This window comes from Osmerus eperlanus, chromosome 6 (assembly GCF_963692335.1).
Source record: "Osmerus eperlanus chromosome 6, fOsmEpe2.1, whole genome shotgun sequence".
Classification (NCBI taxonomy): domain Eukaryota; kingdom Metazoa; phylum Chordata; class Actinopteri; order Osmeriformes; family Osmeridae; genus Osmerus; species Osmerus eperlanus.
In genome coordinates this window covers 22352694-22372198 of record NC_085023.1, presented here as the reverse complement: position 1 = coordinate 22372198, position 19505 = coordinate 22352694, and the positions used below count along the sequence as shown (strand labels likewise).

General features: G+C 52.7%; 1 protein-coding gene across 1 annotated transcript in view; it reads left to right on the top strand.

Annotated features, from left to right (window-relative positions):
• LOC134022803 (actin-binding LIM protein 1-like) overlaps positions 1–19505 on the top strand; it is a 35035-nt gene that overhangs the window by 12026 nt on the left and 3504 nt on the right. The window contains exons 2-19 of the mRNA XM_062464555.1: positions 674–805; positions 3063–3246; positions 3474–3583; positions 4426–4552; positions 5056–5149; positions 7731–7818; positions 7902–7966; positions 10739–10816; positions 11068–11223; positions 11482–11526; positions 11681–11716; positions 11814–11943; positions 14900–14947; positions 15418–15561; positions 18435–18520; positions 18683–19130; positions 19172–19287; positions 19418–19487. Of these exons, the coding sequence (XP_062320539.1) occupies positions 674–805; positions 3063–3246; positions 3474–3583; positions 4426–4552; positions 5056–5149; positions 7731–7818; positions 7902–7966; positions 10739–10816; positions 11068–11223; positions 11482–11526; positions 11681–11716; positions 11814–11943; positions 14900–14947; positions 15418–15561; positions 18435–18520; positions 18683–19130; positions 19172–19287; positions 19418–19487 (2157 nt within the window). The remainder of the gene's footprint in view (positions 1–673; positions 806–3062; positions 3247–3473; positions 3584–4425; positions 4553–5055; positions 5150–7730; positions 7819–7901; positions 7967–10738; positions 10817–11067; positions 11224–11481; positions 11527–11680; positions 11717–11813; positions 11944–14899; positions 14948–15417; positions 15562–18434; positions 18521–18682; positions 19131–19171; positions 19288–19417; positions 19488–19505) is intronic.

Sequence of the window (19505 nt, the reverse complement as noted above, 5' to 3'; positions counted from 1 at the left end):
CCTGATCAGCTGACTGTCAGACAGCAGCTCTACCTCCTGCAGATGGATTAACCAGAAGCAAAGGATCCCTGTTAGCGCTGCTGTTACTGCACCAGTGATGAGTTCAGATGCTATTCCTGGGTCCTTCTGCTCCTGTTTTTAGCTTCATCCTGCTCCGTGATCCACTGGCAATGAAGACAGAGCACGTGGCTCCTTTCATCCCCTGTGTGTGTGTGTGTGTGTGTGTGTGTGTGTGTGTGTGTGTGTGTGTGTGTGAGAGAGAGAGAGAGAGAGAGAGAGAGAGAGAGAGAGAGAGAGAGAGAGAGAGAGAGAGAGAGAGAGAGAGAGAGAGAGAGAGAGAGAGAGAGAGAGAGAGAGAGAGAGAGAGAGAGAGAGAGAGAGAGAGTCTTTGAGCATGTGTGATGTCTTCAGTAGCTAATGCTCTTGAATGTAAAATAGTCTCTCGGTTTCAGAGTAGCTGATAAGCTGTGTGCAGTACTGCACTGCAGCATGGCATTAACCAGTACATTAGGACTGTATGACTCCAGTAAAGTCTACATTAGGACTGTGTGACTCAGTACAGTCTACATTAGGACTGTATGACTCCGAATGTTAAAGCGAGGGTGGAAGGAACTCCTCCAGCAGGCTGATGGTGTTGTGATGGTGTTGTGATGGTGTTTTCTCTGTGTTACAGTGGCCCATGCGCAGGACACGCCACCCTCAGACAAGCCCCTGATCCAGTGCTACAAGTGTGGGGAGCCATGCAAGGGGGAGGTGCTGCGCGTGCAGGCCAAACACTTCCACCTGAAGTGCTTCACCTGCAAAGGTACAGTATCACCCCCCTCCCCCCAGGCCTCGCAGGGCCAGCTCAGGTGCAGAACAGGGTGTTCTCAAGGACCCAGGGGTGACCGGGGTAAGGTCTGGCCAATCCCCTGCTGTGCCAGCCAGGAACATGCTTGTGAGAGCTTGACATTCTTGGCTACTTGTCATGAAATCGTATTTAGAGTTTTTAGCTAATCAGAGAGCTCTGATTTAACAACTGAATTACTGTGGCATCCAGACCGCTATGAAGTCATTAATACAACAGGTTGATGCCAGAGTAAATCCTTAACTGTTTATGATCCTTCAGGAGTTCCTCTGCTGGTGTCTGGTTGCTCAGCAGTCGGCCGTTCAGGTCAGGAGAGCTAATCTCTGAGGGTGTTTTTATAGATTTGGTTGATCTCTCACAACCCAGAATAACAAACACACTCTGAGATTAGATTCTAATTCTGTCCCTGCGAGTGTGGTGGCTGTCCAGAGTGATACTGTGTGATGGATTGTGGATGAAATGTGTGATGGATGAAGTGTGTGATGGATGAAGTGTGTGATGGATGGTGGATGAAGTGTGTGTTTCATAGGATGTGCCAGGAGTGTTGTGTTGTTCAAACTGAAGGCCACCTAACCCTAACCCTAACCCACCATCCAATGCACAGCGCATTAACTCCATACTTGTCTGAACTTGTTACATTACATAGAAATATGCATGATGAAGAATCCAGGATGTTGAGTCTATGAAGGCATGTTCAGCCTTTTAAAGAGACTGAGGCTGAGGCCTGAGGCTGAGGCTGTGACTCCAGCCTCAGGCCTTGGGCACAAAGCAGCATTAGCTACGATGGACTTCATACGATGGAGCCCAATCACACACTCTGCATCGCCACCATTGCTTTCTTAAACTCGATTAGGTTATGTACTAATCCTGTCATCCCTGAGCTCTAATCCAATTAAAGCTGATTCTCTCCCTCCCTCTCCTTCATCCCCTGGGGTGACGCAGCACGTTGTGTAAGAGGGATAGTACTCGTCATCTCAACCATCAAACTGCTCTTTCTGTCAGAATACTGAAACATTCATAACATCAAGAATCACAGCAGTGTTTCACTCTATGATTATGATGTCAAACCACTTTGTTATGATCATTTTTTCCCCCTTCAAAATGACTAATAACACCTTGCGGAATATGTAAATACTGCAACATTTTCCAATGTTCGAAAACATATATATTAACAAGAAGTATGTAATCTTGGCAGTTCCAGTAACAGCTGGATCTCAGGAGGAGTGGAGGTGCTCTCAGGAGGGATGGGAGGTGCTCTCAGGAGGGGTGGAGGTGCTCTCAGGAGGGGTGGGAGGTGCTCTCAGGAGGGGTGGGAGGTGCTCTCAGGAGGGGTGGGAGGTGCTCTCAGGAGGGGTGGGAGGTGCTCTCAGGAGGGGTGGGAGGTGCTCTCAGGAGGGGTGGGAGGTGCTCTCAGGAGGGATGGGAGGTGCTCTCAGGAGGGGTGGGAGGTGCTCTCGAGGGGTGGGAGGTGCTCTCAGGAGGGGTGGGAGGTGCTATCAGGAGGGGTGGGAGGTGCTCTCAGGAGGGGTGGGAGGTGCTCTCAGGAGGGGTGGGAGGTGCTCTCAGGAGGGGTGGGAGGTGCTCTCAGGAGGGGTGGGAGGTGCTCTCAGGAGGGGTGGGAGGTGCTCTCAGGAGGGGTGGGAGGTGCTCGGAGAGAAGGTCTTAATCCCATCTGGATCACTCAGATAGCAAACTGGGTTTCACACACAGAATCACCCAGATTCACCTCAGTAGAGTGATCCACACTGCCAATGTTGGTTGCCTAGTAGATGATGGTCTAGTAGACCTGAGAACTGCCCGACACAGAGCCAGAGGTCAGATAATGATGTGTGACTCTCATAGTCTGAGCTATTTCAGGATTAGTAGAAAATAGCAATAGTTCACTATTGTCATGTCTAAAATGTGGATATGAATATCCCTCACACTCACACCCAGATGGAAATAGCTGTGGGTTTCCATACACATGTATCCATGGTTACATGTGAATGGAAGGAAACTAACCCTGAGGGTTCGTTAAAAAGTAGCCGAGAGCAGACTGCTATTGAACAAGGTCCACTCATACACAGGAAGTGAGTGAGGTCATTTCCTGTGGCATGGAGACATGGAGGGCTTTGTAACTATGAGAGACACATCTCATGACAACAACTTTGATGTTCCCTCAATCAGTCAACCTATGGTGTGTGTGTGTATGTGTATACTGTGTGTGTGTGTGCAGTGTGTGGCTGTGACCTGGCCCAGGGGGGGTTCTTCATGAAGGGGGGGGAGTACCTGTGTACGCTGGACTACCAGAGGCTGCATGGCACCCGCTGCCACGGCTGTGGAGACTTCGTAGAGGGGGAGGTGGTGACCGCGCTGGGCAAGACCTACCACCCTGCCTGCTTCATCTGCTCCCTCTGCAGGTCAGACACACATGCAGACACAGCATACACACACGCACACACACACACTGAGCCAGTGTTAAAGGTGTTTGCAGGTCAGACACACATGCAGACACAGCATACACACACACACACACACACACACTGAGCCAGTGTTAAAGTTGTTTGCAGGTCAGACATGCATGCAGACACAGCACACACACACACACTCTGACCCAGTGTTAAAGGTGGTGTGTGGTGTGTCTCAGACGGCCGTTCCCAGCTGGAGACAGGGTGACCTTCAACGGTAAAGACTGTCTGTGTCAGTACTGTGTCCAGCCCACATCCCCTGGACCCAAGGACATCATCGGCTCTAGCAGTGAGTACACACACACACACACACACACTCTCTCTCTCACACACACACGCACACTCTCTCTCTCACACACACACACACACACACACACACACACACACACACACACACACACACACACACACACACACACACACAAGTCCCTCCCCAGACTCCAGGAGGAATAGCCATACTCTTCCTTTATGAATAACACAAAGACAGGCGCTGGTACATTATGCATGACCATGCAGTTTCCTCTGGAAGATAGAATCTATTCCTCCCTGCCTCCCAGATCCCCCTCCCTCCTCCCCCCTCCCTCCTCCCCCTCCCTCCTCCCCCTCCCTCCTCCCCCTCCCTCCTCCCTGCCTCCCAGATCCCCCTCCCTCCTCCCCCTCCCTCCTCCCTGCCTCCCAGATCCCCCTCCCTCCTCCCCCTCCCTCCGTCTTTCCTTCTCCCTGGGATTCCAGTTTGATAGCCTTCTGACAAGGTCACCTATAAATAAGGAATGCTGTGGGTTCTCCTCACGTCATCATGTGGGTTTCATTATGGCACAGCACTGTCCTGACAGTCAAGTGAAGCTCTTATAAACTAGTGTGTGAGATGCTGTTGTGCACAGCTTGTATTTTCAGGTCCTTGTGTAATGACTGGGATTTTGCTAGGATGCCTGTGGAATCAGAGAAGAAGGGATGTTGATAGTTAACCAAAAGAGTCATCAAACAACAGCTAGTAACTCTCTATTGCCCCCTTGTGTCTCAGGATTGAACAGTCTAATAGGCACTCATTATTTTACAAATCTTTGTGTGTGCGTGTGCTTGCGTGTGGGTGCGTGTGCTTGCGTGCGTGTGTGTGCGTGTGTGTGTGACCAGACTGTGTGGGCTGTGGTAGAGACATCAAGAACGGCCAGGCTCTGCTTGCTCTGGACAGACAGTGGCACCTGGGATGTTTCAAGTGCAAGTCTTGTGGCAGAGTCCTGACAGGAGAGTACATCAGCAAGTAAGCAGAGAGGCGTGTACACAGTCGCACCCTTCAGAACCCCCAACACACTCCAGGACACTTCATAACCCCCAACACACTCCAGGACCCTTCATAACCCCCAACACACTCCAGGACCCTTCATAACCCCCAACACACTCCAGGACCCTTCATAACCCCCAACACACCCCAGGACACTTCATAACCCCCAACACACTCCAGGACCCTTCATAACCCCCAACACACTCCAGGACCCTTCATAACCCCCAACACACTCCAGGACCCTTCATAACCCCCAACACACTCCAGGACCCTTCATAACCCCCAACACACCCCAGGACACTTCATAACCCCCAACACACTCCAGGACACTTCATAACCCCCAACACACTCCAGGACCCTTCATAACCCCCAACACACCCCAGGACACTTCATAACCCCCAACACACTCCAGGACACTTCATAACCCCCAACACACTCCAGGACTCTTCATAACCTGTTCCTTCCAACCCTTTTGCTGACAGGGATGGTGCCCCCTACTGTGAGAAGGACTACCAGATCAACTTTGGTGTGCAGTGTGAGGCGTGTCATCAGTTCATCACAGGCAAGGTGTTAGAGGTGAGCCAATCACCACACACACCTCTAGTCCCTCCCCCTGGACACTGTCCTCTGATTGGCTCCCTACTTTGAGAGCCTCCCCTCCTTGTGTCCTCAGCACAGAGGTGTGACAGTTCTTCTATAGACCATCACATCTTCTAGACACACACATATAGCACCATGCATCATCTGAGCGCAGCGTGAGGTAGGTCTGTGTTCTGGGAAGTCTTAGAACCTTTCAGGAAATCACAAGGATGTACTTTTATCGTTGTTAATGAATGTTAGGATGTTTTAGAATAGTACTATGAACATATGGATGATGTTGTGCCATCTGGGCATTCTTAAGTGTAAGTAACATACACAGTGTAAAGTCACTTTTTAAACTGGCCGGATTTGCGAGTTTGGTTTGAAGCGTAACTTCTGCTTTAGACCATGAAGGGATGTTGTGCACAGGAAGTTGTGACATGTTGTTTGGGTAATCTCCCGAGTAATATTCTAAATACACATCAACACAAACTCAAAATGAATTCTGTTAAGGATTACCGCTTACCAGAAATGTCTCCCGTATTTTCTGCCTTTCTCTCTCTCTCTCTCTCTCTCTCTCTCTCTCTCTCTCTCTCTCTCTCTCTCTCTCTCTCTCTCTCTCTCTCTCTCTCTCTCTCTCTCTCTCTCTCTCTCTCTCTCTCTCTCTCTCTCTCTCTCTCTCTCTCTCTCTCTCTCTCTCTCTCTCTCTCTCTCCTTATCTCTCCCTCCCTCTCGCTGTCCCCATCCCTCCCTCTCCCTCGCTCTCTCTCTCTATCTTTGCTCTCTGTATCTCTCTTTATGACATACAATAACACACACTTGCATGACGGTATAACTCAACTTCTGAGCCTTGTGTTAGTCGTCCTATCATGTTGCGTCTAGAGTCATGCTATGTTCATCCCCAGGCGCTCACAAGGCTCAATGAAGAAATATATCTACTGCACAAAGTACAAGTAACAGGATTCAACAATAGAGTGGTTTATATCAATGTTCTCTCAGTTACAGTGTTCAGTGGGAGATATGGAACATCCATAGGCATTGGGCTCAGACAGGAAACAGAGGTCTCTCTCCATAAAGGACTTTACACCATAGACATATGTCTATGCTTTTACCCCCCGGACGGTTTTAGTGTGTAAAGATTCTCACTGTATCTGTAATGGGCCCAGTAGAGATCCGGTCTGTTCCATGATGTCACTGTCTCAGCAGCCTGGGTAATTGAACCTCGCTTCCCTGACAGACAGAGATGCAATCTGGCTGAGCTATGTATCGTTTTAATGTCACGTCCAACCAGGCTTACAGTAATCCAGTAAAAAAAAACTTCTCTTTATGACAACAGGGAGTGGCTGTGTGGTGTCTGGTGGAGCCAGGGGGGATGAGGGCTGGATGTGGCTGTGTGGTGTCTGGTGGAGCCAGGGGGATGAGGGCTGGATGTGGCTGTGTGGTGTCTGGTGGAGCCAGGGGGATGAGGGCTGGATGTGGCTGTGTGGTGTCTGGTGGAGCCAGGGGGGATGAGGGCTGGATGTGGCTGTGTGGTGTCTGGTGGAGCCAGGGGGATGAGGGCTGGATGTGGCTGTGTGGTGTCTGGTGGAGCCAGGGGGATGAGGGCTGGATGTGGCTGTGTGGTGTCTGGTGGAGCCAGGGGGATGAGGGCTGGATGTGGCTGTGTGGTGTCTGGTGGAGCCAGGGGGATGAGGGCTGGATGTGGCTGTGTGGTGTCTGGTGGAGCCAGGGGGATGGGTGAGAGAGAGCAAAGGGAGAGAGAGAGAGCTGGGAAGGCTGATTCATTTGGGTACTGTATCTCTATATCTCATTCTCCAGTATTTCCCCATTGACGCCCTGTTCTTGAAAGCTCTTGTCTGATGGTCCGCTCTGCATGCAAAGCAGCTCGCAGGCCCTGGAGGCTGGAGGCCCTGGAGGCTGGAGGCCCTGGAGGCCCTGGAGGCTGGAGGCCCTGGAAGGTGGAGGCCCTGGGGGAAAGAGGCCCTGGAGGCTGGAGGCCCTGGAGGCCCTGGAAGGTGGAGGCCCTGGGGGAAAGAGGCCCTGGAGGCTGGAGGCCCTGGAGGCCCTGGAAGGTGGAGGCCCTGGGGGAAAGAGGCCCTGGAGGCTGGAGGCCCTGGAGGCTGGAGGCCCAGGAGGCCCTGGGGGAAAGAGGCCCTGGAGGCTGGAGGCCCTGGGGTCTCGTGGCAGGAAGCCCTGGGGGTTGGAGGCACAAGGCCCTGATGGCTAGAAGCTGGAGGCCCTGGGGGCTGGAGGCTGCTCTCTGGGAGAGGAGAGGGTTTGGCTCAGAGAAGGAAGCTGGAACAATAGAACCCTTTTTGGGTTTCCCTGTTTAAAAAAATATTTTATTTACATTTTATATCAAACTCACAACCATCTGCCAAGACACGATTAGACCAAGAGCATGACCACAAGACATTTGAACCTTTGCACCAGAATCTTTGCCAGTACACAGTTTTCAACCTCTTTCATGGCTTCACAAACTTCTGATACTGAGAAGGAATATTTTATTTGTGAATGTTAATTTAATTTGTGCTATTTCAACCTACATAATATACCTTGTGTGTGTGTGTGTGTCCAGGCAGGAGACAAGCACTACCACCCCAGCTGTGCTCGGTGCAGTAGGTGTAACCAGATGTTCACCGAGGGAGAGGAGATGTACCTGCAAGGTGAGCACAGCTGTCTGCCTGCTGAGGCACCAATCACAGGGTCTCCTTCTCTCCTTCTGAACATATCTGCTCCTCACTCCCAGGGTCGACTGTGTGGCATCCAGGCTGTAAGAACTCCACCAGGACGGAGGAGCGACACAAGAACAAGGTACAGAAGGAAGCTGGCAGGGCCTTGGCTTCATGAGCTACTTCCTGTCGGTTTGTGTTCAGGATGTGTGACAGGGTTCTTCTGGGTCACAGACACCTGATCCTCCTCCCTGTCTTCTTGACCTCCACACCTCCCCTTGTCTGTATGGAGCACACACACACACACACACATATGGAAGCAAATCAGTAACTCAATTCATCATTCATCATTGAATACTGAATATTGAAATTTAAACACCACCGAATTAGTTGGTTTTGAATTCACCTCTTTAAAATTGAAATCTAAATGCATTTAAATGTAAAAAAAAATCTGATCCAAAAATTAAAGGTTCAGAAATTAAGGTTGCTCAAATTCGAACAGTAAAATTCAGATCCCAAACATTCAATAAAAATTAAAGTTTCAGAAATTAAAATAGAACAAAATTCTGCCTGCTCAAATTCAAATGGTGAAATTCAGATAGCCAAAAATTGACCCGAAAGAATTTGAGCCCCAAAAAATGTCCTTGCCTGTCTTTGGTATCCCGGATGTTACAATCAGAATGTTTTCGTCTCTGACTAGGAAGGTGCCACATGCATGAAACTTGCTCTGGTTACTCTTATTAGTCCCCTCAATGTACAGTAAAAATAATTTGATGCTGGGATATACAGAACATAAATGACATTTGGGGGGTGCAAATAAATCCATATTTCAATTTTAAAGAGGTAAATTTAAAACCAACAAATTCGGTGGTGTTTAAGTTTCAATATTAAGTATTCAATGCCTTTTAAAATTCAAAACATTATGTCACTGATTTGCTTCCATACACACACTCTGGTTGTCATAAGTGTGTGTGTGCGTCATAAGTGTGTGTGTGTGTGTGTGAGCTATGGGGAAGGTTGGAAGGCCGCAGCCCCTGTGTGTTCCACTGTGTGATGCCCCTGTGTGTTCCCCTGTGTGATGCCCCTGTGTGTTCCCCTGTGTGATGCCCCTGTGTGTTCCACTGTGTGATGCCCCTGTGTGTTCCCCTGTGTGTTCCCCTGTGTGATGCCCCTGTGTGTTCCCCTGTGTGATGCCCCTGTGTTCCACTGTGTGATGCCCCTGTGTGTTCCACTGTGTGATGCCCCTGTGTGTTCCCCTGTGTGATGCCCCTGTGTGTTCCCCTGTGTGATGCCCCTGTGTGTTCCCCTGTGTGATGCCCCTGTGTGTTCCCCTGTGTGATGCCCCTGTGTGTTCCCCTGTGTGATGCCCCTGTGTGTTCCCCTGTGTGTTCCCCTGTGTGATGCCCCTGTGTGTTCCCCTGTGTGATGCCCCTGTGTTCCACTGTGTGATGCCCCTGTGTGTTCCCCTGTGTGATGCCCCTGTGTGATGCCCCTGTGTGTTCCCCTGTGTGATGCCCCTGTGTTCCACTGTGTGATGCCCCTGTGTGTTCCCCTGTGTGATGCCCCTGTGTGTTCCCCTGTGTGATGCCCCTGTGTGTTCCACTGTGTGATGCCCCTGTGTGTTCCACTGTGTGATGCCCCTGTGTGTTCCCCTGTGTGATGCCCCTGTGTTCCACTGTGTGATGCCCCTGTGTGTTCCCCTGTGTGATGCCCCTGTGTTCCACTGTGTGATGCCCCTGTGTGTTCCCCTGTGTGATGCCCCTGTGTGTTCCACTGTGTGATGCCCCTGTGTGTTCCCCTGTGTGATGCCCCTGTGTGATGCCCCTGTGTGTTCCACTGTGTGATGCCCCTGTGTGTTCCCCTGTGTGATGCCCCTGTGTGTTCCCCTGTGTGATGCCCCTGTGTGTTCCCCTGTGTGATGCCCCTGTGTGTTCCCCTGTGTGATGCCCCTGTGTGATGCCCCTGTGTGTTCCACTGTGTGATGCCCCTGTGTGTTCCCCTGTGTGATGCCCCTGTGTTCCACTGTGTGATGCCCCCGTGTGTTCCCCTGTGTGATGCCCCTGTGTGTTCCCCTGTGTGATGCCCCTGTGTGTTCCCCTGTGTGTTCCCCTGTGTGATGCCCCTGTGTGTTCCCCTGTGTGATGCCCCTGTGTGTTCCACTGTGTGATGCCCCTGTGTGTTCCCCTGTGTGATGCCCCTGTGTGTTCCCCTCTCCCTTCCTCTGCAGCTGTTGCCTCCTTCACTTTTACTCCTCCACCAAACAGAAAGGCAGGTACTGTATTCATCAGAGGGCCTAACTCTGTGCTTGTCCATGTACATAGGACGATGCTCTGCAGGCTGCCCTCTGCTGGCGGCGGTGTGGTGTGCAGTGCATCTGTCTGTGTGTCTCATGCAGAGCCATTTCCCACCCCAGCCCCAGCCTCTGGCCCAGCCTCTGGCCTCACATTCAGCCTCAGACATGTGGAGGATGCATGGGGTTCAGGGTTTCAAGGACCAGACCTAATTTTCCTGAGCAGATTGAATCGTTGTCTTTCAAACTGCCTTGCCCTCCAGAGCCACCAGTCATAGACTGGAGTCGTGGAAACACATTTCCTACATGACTGCTGCTGCACATCCCCATTAGAAGGCATGTGGCTTCAAGACATTCAGTCACTGGCTAAAGCCCTCATTCACTTTGCAAGGATCAAATGAATGGCACCCCTGTATTGTACTGGACGACATCCAGTCAGACTGTGTTTATCGTACAGCAGCTACAAATGATCCAACATGTTTAATCCATACATCCAGCTTCCCAGTGTGATGTTCAGGGGAGGGGAGGTGGAATGGGTTCTGGTGGCAGACTAGACTGGTGCAGGTAGCCTTATCATCTGACTGTTCATCTGATGTCTGATCTTCTCCTCTCGTCCTCCTGCAGCCTGCCAGCTCGTCGTCTGAGAGTATCTGTTCCCGACCTGGTTCAAGCATTCCTGGCTCACCAGGTCACACCATCTATGTGAGTTCTGTTCCCCACCTGTTCTCCTCATCAGAACACAGCCAGGTTCTACTGCACCGCAGACATCCAGCTGCTGTCACAGGCTGTCCCTCAGGTCATAGCTGGTCTCAACATTTCATACTCCTCTGTAGAACCACCTAGATCCTGACTAGATTTACATATGTCAAGTTCTGTAGATGTCAAGTTCTGAAGAGGTGTCCCTCTAGTTAACTCCCTCTCCCTTCTGTGTGTGTATTGTCTTGTTTCTGTAGGCAAAAGTAGACAATAAGATCCTTGATTACAGGGACCTAGCTGCCATTCCCAAAGTCAAAGCCATTTATGAGATAGAGCGCCCTGATCTGATCACCTATGAGCCCATGTACACCACCGCCCTGGACGGCCTCGAGGACAGGCCCAGGGTGGCCGAGGTAACCAGAGCTCTGTTCCTCCTTCTACATATATCACCCCACACGTGTGTTCTGTATGTTCAAAACCCCTCGGGACTGTTTACCTGTTCTAGTGTGTAAAACTGTGGTTGTGTGAGTAGTGTGATTCTGTGGTGGTGCTCAGTGTAACCTGTGATTGAGCTGTTCTGGTGAGACCCAGTGTGGAGACAAGTCTGTGATTGTGGAGACAGGTCTGTGATTGTGGAGACAGGTCTGTGATGAACCTGTCTGTGCCCACAGATCCACACTGCCAGCAGAGGGCGCTCTCCTGTACCTGATGACAGGGTGTGTTTCCTCCTGCACCTCACCACCATAACCCTCACCCTCTCTGATCTTGGACACTGAGCCATATGAGAGGGAGGGCTTACATCGCCAGGGTGAGATGTGACCTTGATGCAAAATAAAGCACATTAACACAATAACTGCATCTCTATTCCAGTTCTCCAGGATCATGTCTCCCACCCCCTCAGCCGAGGTGAGTTCAGAGACTGATTACCCCCCCTGGTTTATCATGACTGCGCCAAGGTGAGGTTCAGAGGTGAGTTGGTTGTATTCTCCCTCTTCTCCCCCAGGGCACCTCTGAGAGGAGGGAACGCATTCTCCAGAGGTCAACCAGTCAGGGCTCCATCGGTTCACCTGGTTACAATCGCCATAGTTACACACCCACGTTGTCACGGTCACCGCAGCATTTTCACAGACCAGGTGAGTGTGTGTGTGTGTGTTTCAGCAGTGATTTTCTGTGCACTGGACTGAATTCAAGTGCAAGTGTCCTGTTGTATGGATGTTAGCCACTTGTCCACACAGCTGGTGACACCTGAGTTAGTTCACCCTCTTGGCCTACTGTCCTCCTCTCTCCTCCTCTCTCGTCCTCTCTCGTCCTCTCTCGTCCTCTCTCGTCCTCTCTCGTCCTCTCTCCTCCTCTCTCCTCCTCTCTTCTAAGAGTTCTCTCACACACCCTTTAGATCTTATTGTAGCCTCCCTCCCTCCCAGCCTCCCTCCCTCCCAGCCTCCCTCCCTCCCAGCCTCACTCCCTCCCAGCCTCACTCCCTCCCAGCCTCCCTCCCTCCCAGCCTCCCTCCCTCCCAGCCTCCCTCCCTCCCAGCCTCACTCCCTCCCAGCCTCCCTCCCTCCCAGCCTCCCTCCCTCCCAGCCTCCCTCCCAGCCTCCCTCCCTCCCAGCCTCCCTCCCAGCCTCCCTCCCAGCCTCCCTCCCTCCCAGCCTCCCTTCCTCCCAGCCTCCCTTCCTCCCAGCCTCCCTCCCTCCCAGCCTCCCTCCCTCCCAGCCTCACTCCCTCCCAGCCTCCCAGCCTCACTCCCTCCCAGCCTCACTCCCTCCCAGCCTCCCTCCCTCCCAGCCTCACTCCCTCCCAGCCTCACTCCCTCCCAGCCTCACTCCCTCCCAGCCTCCCTCCCTCCCAGCCTCCCTCCCTCCCAGCCTCACTCCCTCCCAGCCTCCCTCCCTCCCAGCCTCACTCCCTCCCAGCCTCCCTCCCTCCCAGCCTCCCTCCCTCCAAGCCTCACTCCCTCCCAGCCTCACTCCCTCCCAGCCTCCCTCCCTCCAAGCCTCACTCCCTCCAAGCCTCCCTCCCTCCCAGCCTCACTCCCTCCCAGCCTCACTCCCTCCCAGCCTCCCAGCCTCCCGGCTCGTCACAGCGTCCTTTACCTCTTTATTTGTTTTTATTAATGATACCTGGATTTACCCTCCTTTATTTTCCCTCCCTCCATCACCCCCCTCCTCCTTCCCTCCACCACCCCCCTCCTCCCTCCCTCCATCACCCCCCTCCCCCCCCTCATCTTTGCTGTCTGGATGGGTCCTTGGTCATGTACACATTCTCCCTCTCCCCATGCCCATCCCCCCTCCCTCCCTCCCCCTCCCCTGTCCTGCAGAGGCCCTGACAGGCATGCAGAAGCTCTGCTCCTCCCTGTGCAGTAATAGTGTGGGCTCCAACCACAGTGACTCTCGCCCCACCTCCCCTTTCAGACACCACCTCCTCCCCCACACCCAAGGTAAGCCCCCCCCCCCTGCTCCAGCACAGACAGGCAGGGTGGAGACGTCTGTGGATCTGTCACACCCATCACAGCCCCCCCCCCCCCACTGTGGTAACTCGTCAGCCCATGGCATGTGGTTCCAACTGCACTAACTTGACCTTTTACTCCAAACACACGTCTCTCTAGAGCTCCTTTATTTCTGGAGGAATGTTTGCATGTCAGTGGCTCTGCATGTTTGACTCATCAATCAAAAACACAAGCTAAATCTATGGGATTGATTGTTGTTGATTTGACCTGCATGGTCTTGGTTATTGTCATTTTTCCAACAAGAGTTATTAACGTGTGATGTGTGGTTCTATGTTTAAAAAAAGACCTTTTGTTTTCTACTCTGCAGTTGAAGAAACATTTCTAACAGCTGTTGTGTTGAGAGCGTGTTGTGTAGCTGAGAGCCACTGTCTCCCTCATGTCAGCCTGTATTCCAGCCTCTCCTGCTTTGAACTGCATGATTAGTCTGAGATCGGTGCCTCCTCTCTCCCTACCTGACCAGCTCCATCGCCACATTCACTTGCTTTCTCACAAGCCTGTATGTCCTCCCTGGTTCCCTGCTTACGTTCTCCTGTGCTCTCCTCCCTGGTTCCCTGCTTACGTTCTCCTGTGCTCTCCTCCCTGGTTCCCTGCTTACGTTCTCCTGTGCTCTCCTCCCTGGTTCCCTGCTTACGTTCTCCTGTGCTCTCCTCCCTGGAGGCCCTGACCCAGCCAGCGGCAGGAGCTCCCCTCTGCCCCTCCGGCCGGACAGCCGGCCCGTCACCCCGCCTCTCTCTCTGACCCCTAAACATTTTCACCTCCCAGGTAGGAGCCAACTGGAGCACACCCTGTCACTGCTATACCTGTCACCCCTCCTCGCACCCCTCCTCTCACCCCTCCTCGCACCCCTCCTCTCACCCCTCCTCTCACCCCTCCTCTCACCCCCCTCTCACCCCCCCTCTCCCTGTCTCTATCACAACCTCTCTCTCTTTGTCTCTCTCCCTGTCTCTATCACCCCCCTTTCTCTGTCTCTCTCCCTGTCTCTATCACCCCCCTCTCCCTGTCTCTTTTTGTCCTATTACACTCTTGTCTATTGTCTCTCTTTCTCCTTCTCTGTCTGATTCTCATTCTCTCCACCCTCTTTTTGTCTCTTTCTACCAGTCTCTGTCTCTCCATCACTCTTTCTCCAACTCCTCTCTCTCTCGGTATTTATCTCTCTCTTCTCCCCTTGTCTCTCTCTTCTTCTATGAGTCTCTTCCTCATTGTTTCTGTCTCTTAATTTATTGTTTTCTATTTCAATGTCCACTCTTGCTTTGTCCTGCCTGCTCCCGAAGAGCCGGAACACACATCAGCCTATCACAAGAGCCGGAACACACATCAGCCTATCACAAGAGCCGGAACACACATCAGCCTATCACAAGAGCCAGAAACACACATCAGCCTATCACAAGAGCCAGAAACACACATCAGCCTATCACGAGACCAGATGACTTCTGCTGTGTTTTGAATAGAGTATAAGGCAGTTTAACAGCGTAGGTAGTTTGCTGTAGTGTCTGCGTGGTGCTTGGCTCTCTCTGTGATGTTTCCCTGCTAACCCGTCCAGTGGACGTGTCGGATCTCACAACTCTTTCTGTTCCTGCCTTCAGATCAGGGGATCAACATCTACAGAAAACCACCCATCTACAAACAACACGGTACATTCCCTGGACTTTCCTTTCTCATATAGATATCATCAAACTATATTGGTATCAGTTCCAAGCCTTTAGACACTGTCAACATGTGGTCCACTGTCCAGTCCTGTTTGTGAGGTCACCTCGTGAGTCTGTCTGTTTTCCATGAACCCTCCCTCGCTGTCAGTGTTGTCCACCTGTTTGAAGTCTCTCTCTGAACCAAAGCATCCTCAACTGAAGTTTTGACCTGCAATAAGCATCTCAAAGCCAGACCTAATTATAGTTAACCTGCCCACTTCAGTATTAAACTTCTAAATCATTGTTCAGTTTTCGCAGCTTCAAAAACATTTCAAACTCGTCTTTCCACTGGAGCCCTCGGGGGTTCTTCTGTTTGAGTGAAGAACCAGCAAAAATGATCTTTATATGTTTTAAAGGTGTTTAGACGTGCCCTTCTAGACTCTGACAGCCCCTGGTTCCTCTGGTTGCCAACCTAGATCCAGCCGCCGTAGCGCCCCAAAGAAAGTCTGATGACATCATCAGATCCTCCACCTTCCCCTCCGCCCACACTCCGTCTCCAGACGGCTGCCCTCAGAGTGGAGGCGACTGCTGGCCCTGCTCCCCCCCGCGTGCTGCCCCTGGTAGGCTTCCTGAGGCCTCTCTGCTCCTCCCAGGGCCTACCTCTCCCCCCTCTCCCCTCTCCTCTCCTCCCTCTCCTCTTTTCTCTCCTCTCCCCTCTCCTCTCCCTCTCTCCTCTCCTCTCCTCTCCTTCTCTCCTCTCCTCTCCTCTCCTCCATCTCTACCCTCCTTCTCCTCCCTCTCCTCTCCCTCTCCTCTCCTCCCTCTCCTCCTTCTCCTCTCCTCCTTCTCCTCTCCCTCTCCTCTCCTCCCTCTCCTCTTCTCTCCTCCCTCTCCTCCCTCTCCTCTCCTCTCCCTCTTCTCTCCTCTCCTCCCTCTCCTCCCTCTCCTCCCTCTCCTCTCCTCTCCTCTCCTCCCTCTCCTCCCTCTCCTCCCTCTCCTCTCCTCCATCTCCTCCCTCTCCTCTCATCTACTCTCCTCCCTCTCCTCCCTCTCCTCTCCTCTCTCTCCTCTCCTCTCCTCCCTCTCCTCTCCTCCCTCTCCTCCTTCTCCTCTCCTCCTTCTCCTCTCCTCTCCTCTCCTTCTCTCCTCTCCTCTCCTCTCCTCCATCTCTACCCTCCTTCTCCTCCCTCTCCTCTCCCTCTCCTCTCCTCTCCTCCCTCTCCTCCTTCTCCTCTCCTCCTTCTCCTCTCCCTCTCCTCTCCTCCCTCTCCTCCCTCTCCTCTTCTCTCCTCTCCTCTCCTCCCTCTCCTCTCCTCCCTCTCCTCCCTCTCCTCTCATCTACTCTCCTCCCTCTCCTCTCCTCCATCTCCTCTCTCTCCTCTCCTCCCTCTCCTCTCCTCTCCTCCATCTCCTCCCTCTCCTCTCCTCTCCTCTCCTCCCTCTCCTCTCCTCTCCTCCATCTCCTCCCTCTCCTCTCCTCCCTCTCCTCTCCTCTCCTCCATCTCCTCCCTCTCCTCTCCTCCATCTCCTCTCTCTCCTCTCCTCTCCTCTCCTCCCTCTCCTCTCCTCCATCTCCTCTCTCTCCTCCCTCTCCTCTCCTCCATCTCCTCCCTCTCCTCTCCTCCATCTCCTCTCCTCCATCTCCTCCATCTCCTCCCTCTCCTCTCCTCTCCTCTCCTCCATCTCCTCCCTCTCCTCTCCTCTCCTCCATCTCCTCCCTATCCTCTCATCTACTCTCCTCCCTCTCCTCCATCTCCTCTCTCTGCTCTCCTCTCCTCCCTCTCCTCTCCTCCATCTCCTCCCTCTCCTCTCCTCCCTCTCCTCTCCTCTCCTCCATCTCCTCTCTCTCCTCTCCTCTCCTCCCTCTCCTCTCCTCTCCTCCATCTCCTCCCTCTCCTCTCCTCCATCTCCTCTCCTCCCTCTCCTCCCTCTCCTCCCTCTCCTCTCCTCTCCTCCCTCTCCTCCCTCTCCTCCCTCTCCTCTCCTCCATCTCCTCCCTCTCCTCTCATCTACTCTCCTCCCTCTCCTCCCTCTCCTCTCCTCCATCTCCTCTCTCTCCTCTCCTCCCTCTCCTCTCCTCCATCTCCTCTCTCTCCTCTCCTCTCCTCTCCTCCCTCTCCTCTCCTCTCCTCCATCTCCTCCCTCTCCTCCCTCTCCTCTCCTCTCCTCCATCTCCTCCCTCTCCTCTCCTCCCTTTTCCTCTCCTCTCCTCCATCTCCTCCCTCTCCTCTCCTCTCCTCCATCTCCTGTCTCTCCTCTCCTCCCTCTCCTCTCCTCTCCTCTCCTCCATCTCCTCCCTCTCCTCCCTCTCCTCTCCTCCATCTCCTCCCTCTCCTCTCCTCTCCTCCATCTCCTCTCTCTCCTCTCCTCCCTCTCCTCTCCTCTCCTCCATCTCCTCCCTCTCCTCTCCTCCATCTCCTCTCCTCTCCTCCATCTCCTCCCTCTCCTCTCCTCTCCTCCATCTCCTCCCTCTCCTCTCCTCTCCTCTCCTCCATCTCCTCCCTCTCCTCTCCTCTACTCTCCTCCCTCTCCTCCCTCTCCTCTCCTCCATCTCCTCTCCTCCCTCTCCTCTCCTCTCCTCCCTCTCCTCTCTCTCCTCTCCTCTCCTCCCTCTCCTCTCCTCCATCTCCTCTCCTCTCCTCCCTCTCCTCTCCTCTCCTCTCCTCTCCTCTCCTCTCCTCCCTCTCCTCTCCTCTCCTCTCCTCCCTCTCCTCCCTCTCCTCTCCTCCATCTCCTCTCCTCTCCTCCATCTCCTCCCTCTCCTCTCCTCTCCTCTCCTCCATCTCCTCTCCTCCCTCTCCTCTCCTCTCCTCCCTCTCCTCTCTCTCCTCTCTCTCCTCTCCTCTCCTCTCCTCCCTCTCCTCTCCTCCCTCTCCTCTCCTCTCCTCCATCTCCTCTCCTCTCCTCCCTCTCCTCCCTCTCCTCTCCTCTCCTCCATCTCCTCTCCTCTCCTCCCTCTCCTCCCTCTCCTCTCCTCTCCTCCCTCTCCTCTCCTCTCCTCCATCTCCTCCCTCTCCCTGACCTCGCCAGTCCTCAGCCTCCTCGCAGCTTCCTCTTCGCTCAAGCTTGGCTGCATCTCCGCTCTCGTGTCATGTGACTCCCAGGAAGGTGTAACGGCTTTGTGTTTTGGTTGCTTGTTCAGCGCTTCTCTGGATCAGTTTTCTTTGAAAGGCCTCTGGCTGCATCTGGTTTCTTCTGCTTGCAGGAGCTTCAGTGGTGCCTTTTTAATCCACAAACAGCTCAACATCAGACACAAATGATCTGGACAGAGATGTCTGAGACTGGCTTCAAACCTCTTTCTGTCTCACCTCGACCTGTTCTGTGTGTGAAATACAAAATACGTATTACGGAAATACGGCAAATACTAATCACTCAATCAGTGATTAGTTTTGATCAAGCAATCTGTTAGGGTAATCTTTACAGTGCTTTTCTGGTGTGTGTGTTTGTGTGTCTGTGTGTGTGTGTGTTCTTCACTGGCCACATGCTGCTCCAGGGTCAGAAGGGAGGAAACGGTCCAGGGAAGAGGAGGAAGAGGAGGCTTTGAAACGAAAACAGATTCAGGAGGAACACCTTATCAAGGTCAGAGAGAGCCAGCATAACCACTCTACAAAAAACACATGCACACACACATACAGTACACATGCACACACATACAGACACGCTCATACACACACAAACACACACTGTTTTTCCCCTCCACTACAGCTGTGTGTGTGAGCGTGTGTTGTGGCTGCTCTCCAGATCCAGTCTGGGTTAGGAAAGCTCATCCTGAAAGAGGAGAAGGAGAAGGAGCTGACCAGAGAGAAGGAGCTGACCATAGAGAAGGAGCTGACCAGAGAGGATCTGACCAGAGAGGATCTGACCAGAGATAATCTGACCAGAGAGCGTCCCTCCCGTAGCCTGTCCACCCCCCGCTCTGACTCCACCCCCCGCTCTGACTCCACCCCCCGCTCTGACTCCACCCACACCAACTGTGACGGAGGCAGGGCCCCCCCTATGTTTGCCTTCCTGTTTCAATGTGTCATTATACTGTTTATACGTATTGAAATCAATGCATTATTAAGTATAAAAGGGGATTGTTTATTTATATGTGCTTCCATACTTACATTGTTATGCTCACATTTGGCCATTGCACATGAAGCACAGAGAATTATGATATTCGGATACTTGTCCCTGTCAAACTGGCAGTGTTGACTCACTTTGAGTAGATTTACGATTAAGTTTAAACTTTTTGTTTTCTGTTCTCTATTGTTGAACTAAAATGTTTTGTTTCAACTTTTTCAGAAGCAACCTCTCCCACTAAGACATCATCTCTACCTGGCTATGGCAGAAATGGACTGCACCGGGTAAGATCTGGCAGGCGTGGCTGATGGCTCAGATCCACACAGTCCCTGGGGCTGTGTTGGTGAGAAGAAGCCCTGCAGGGCCGATACACACTGTCTGTCTGGATGTTTCTAATGCTGTCTGTGCCCCCAGCCCCAGTCCACTGACTTCACCATGTACAACATGTACAACAGCTATGGGGACATGTGTGGGGGAGGTCGAGGTGAGTCCAGTCGCCCTC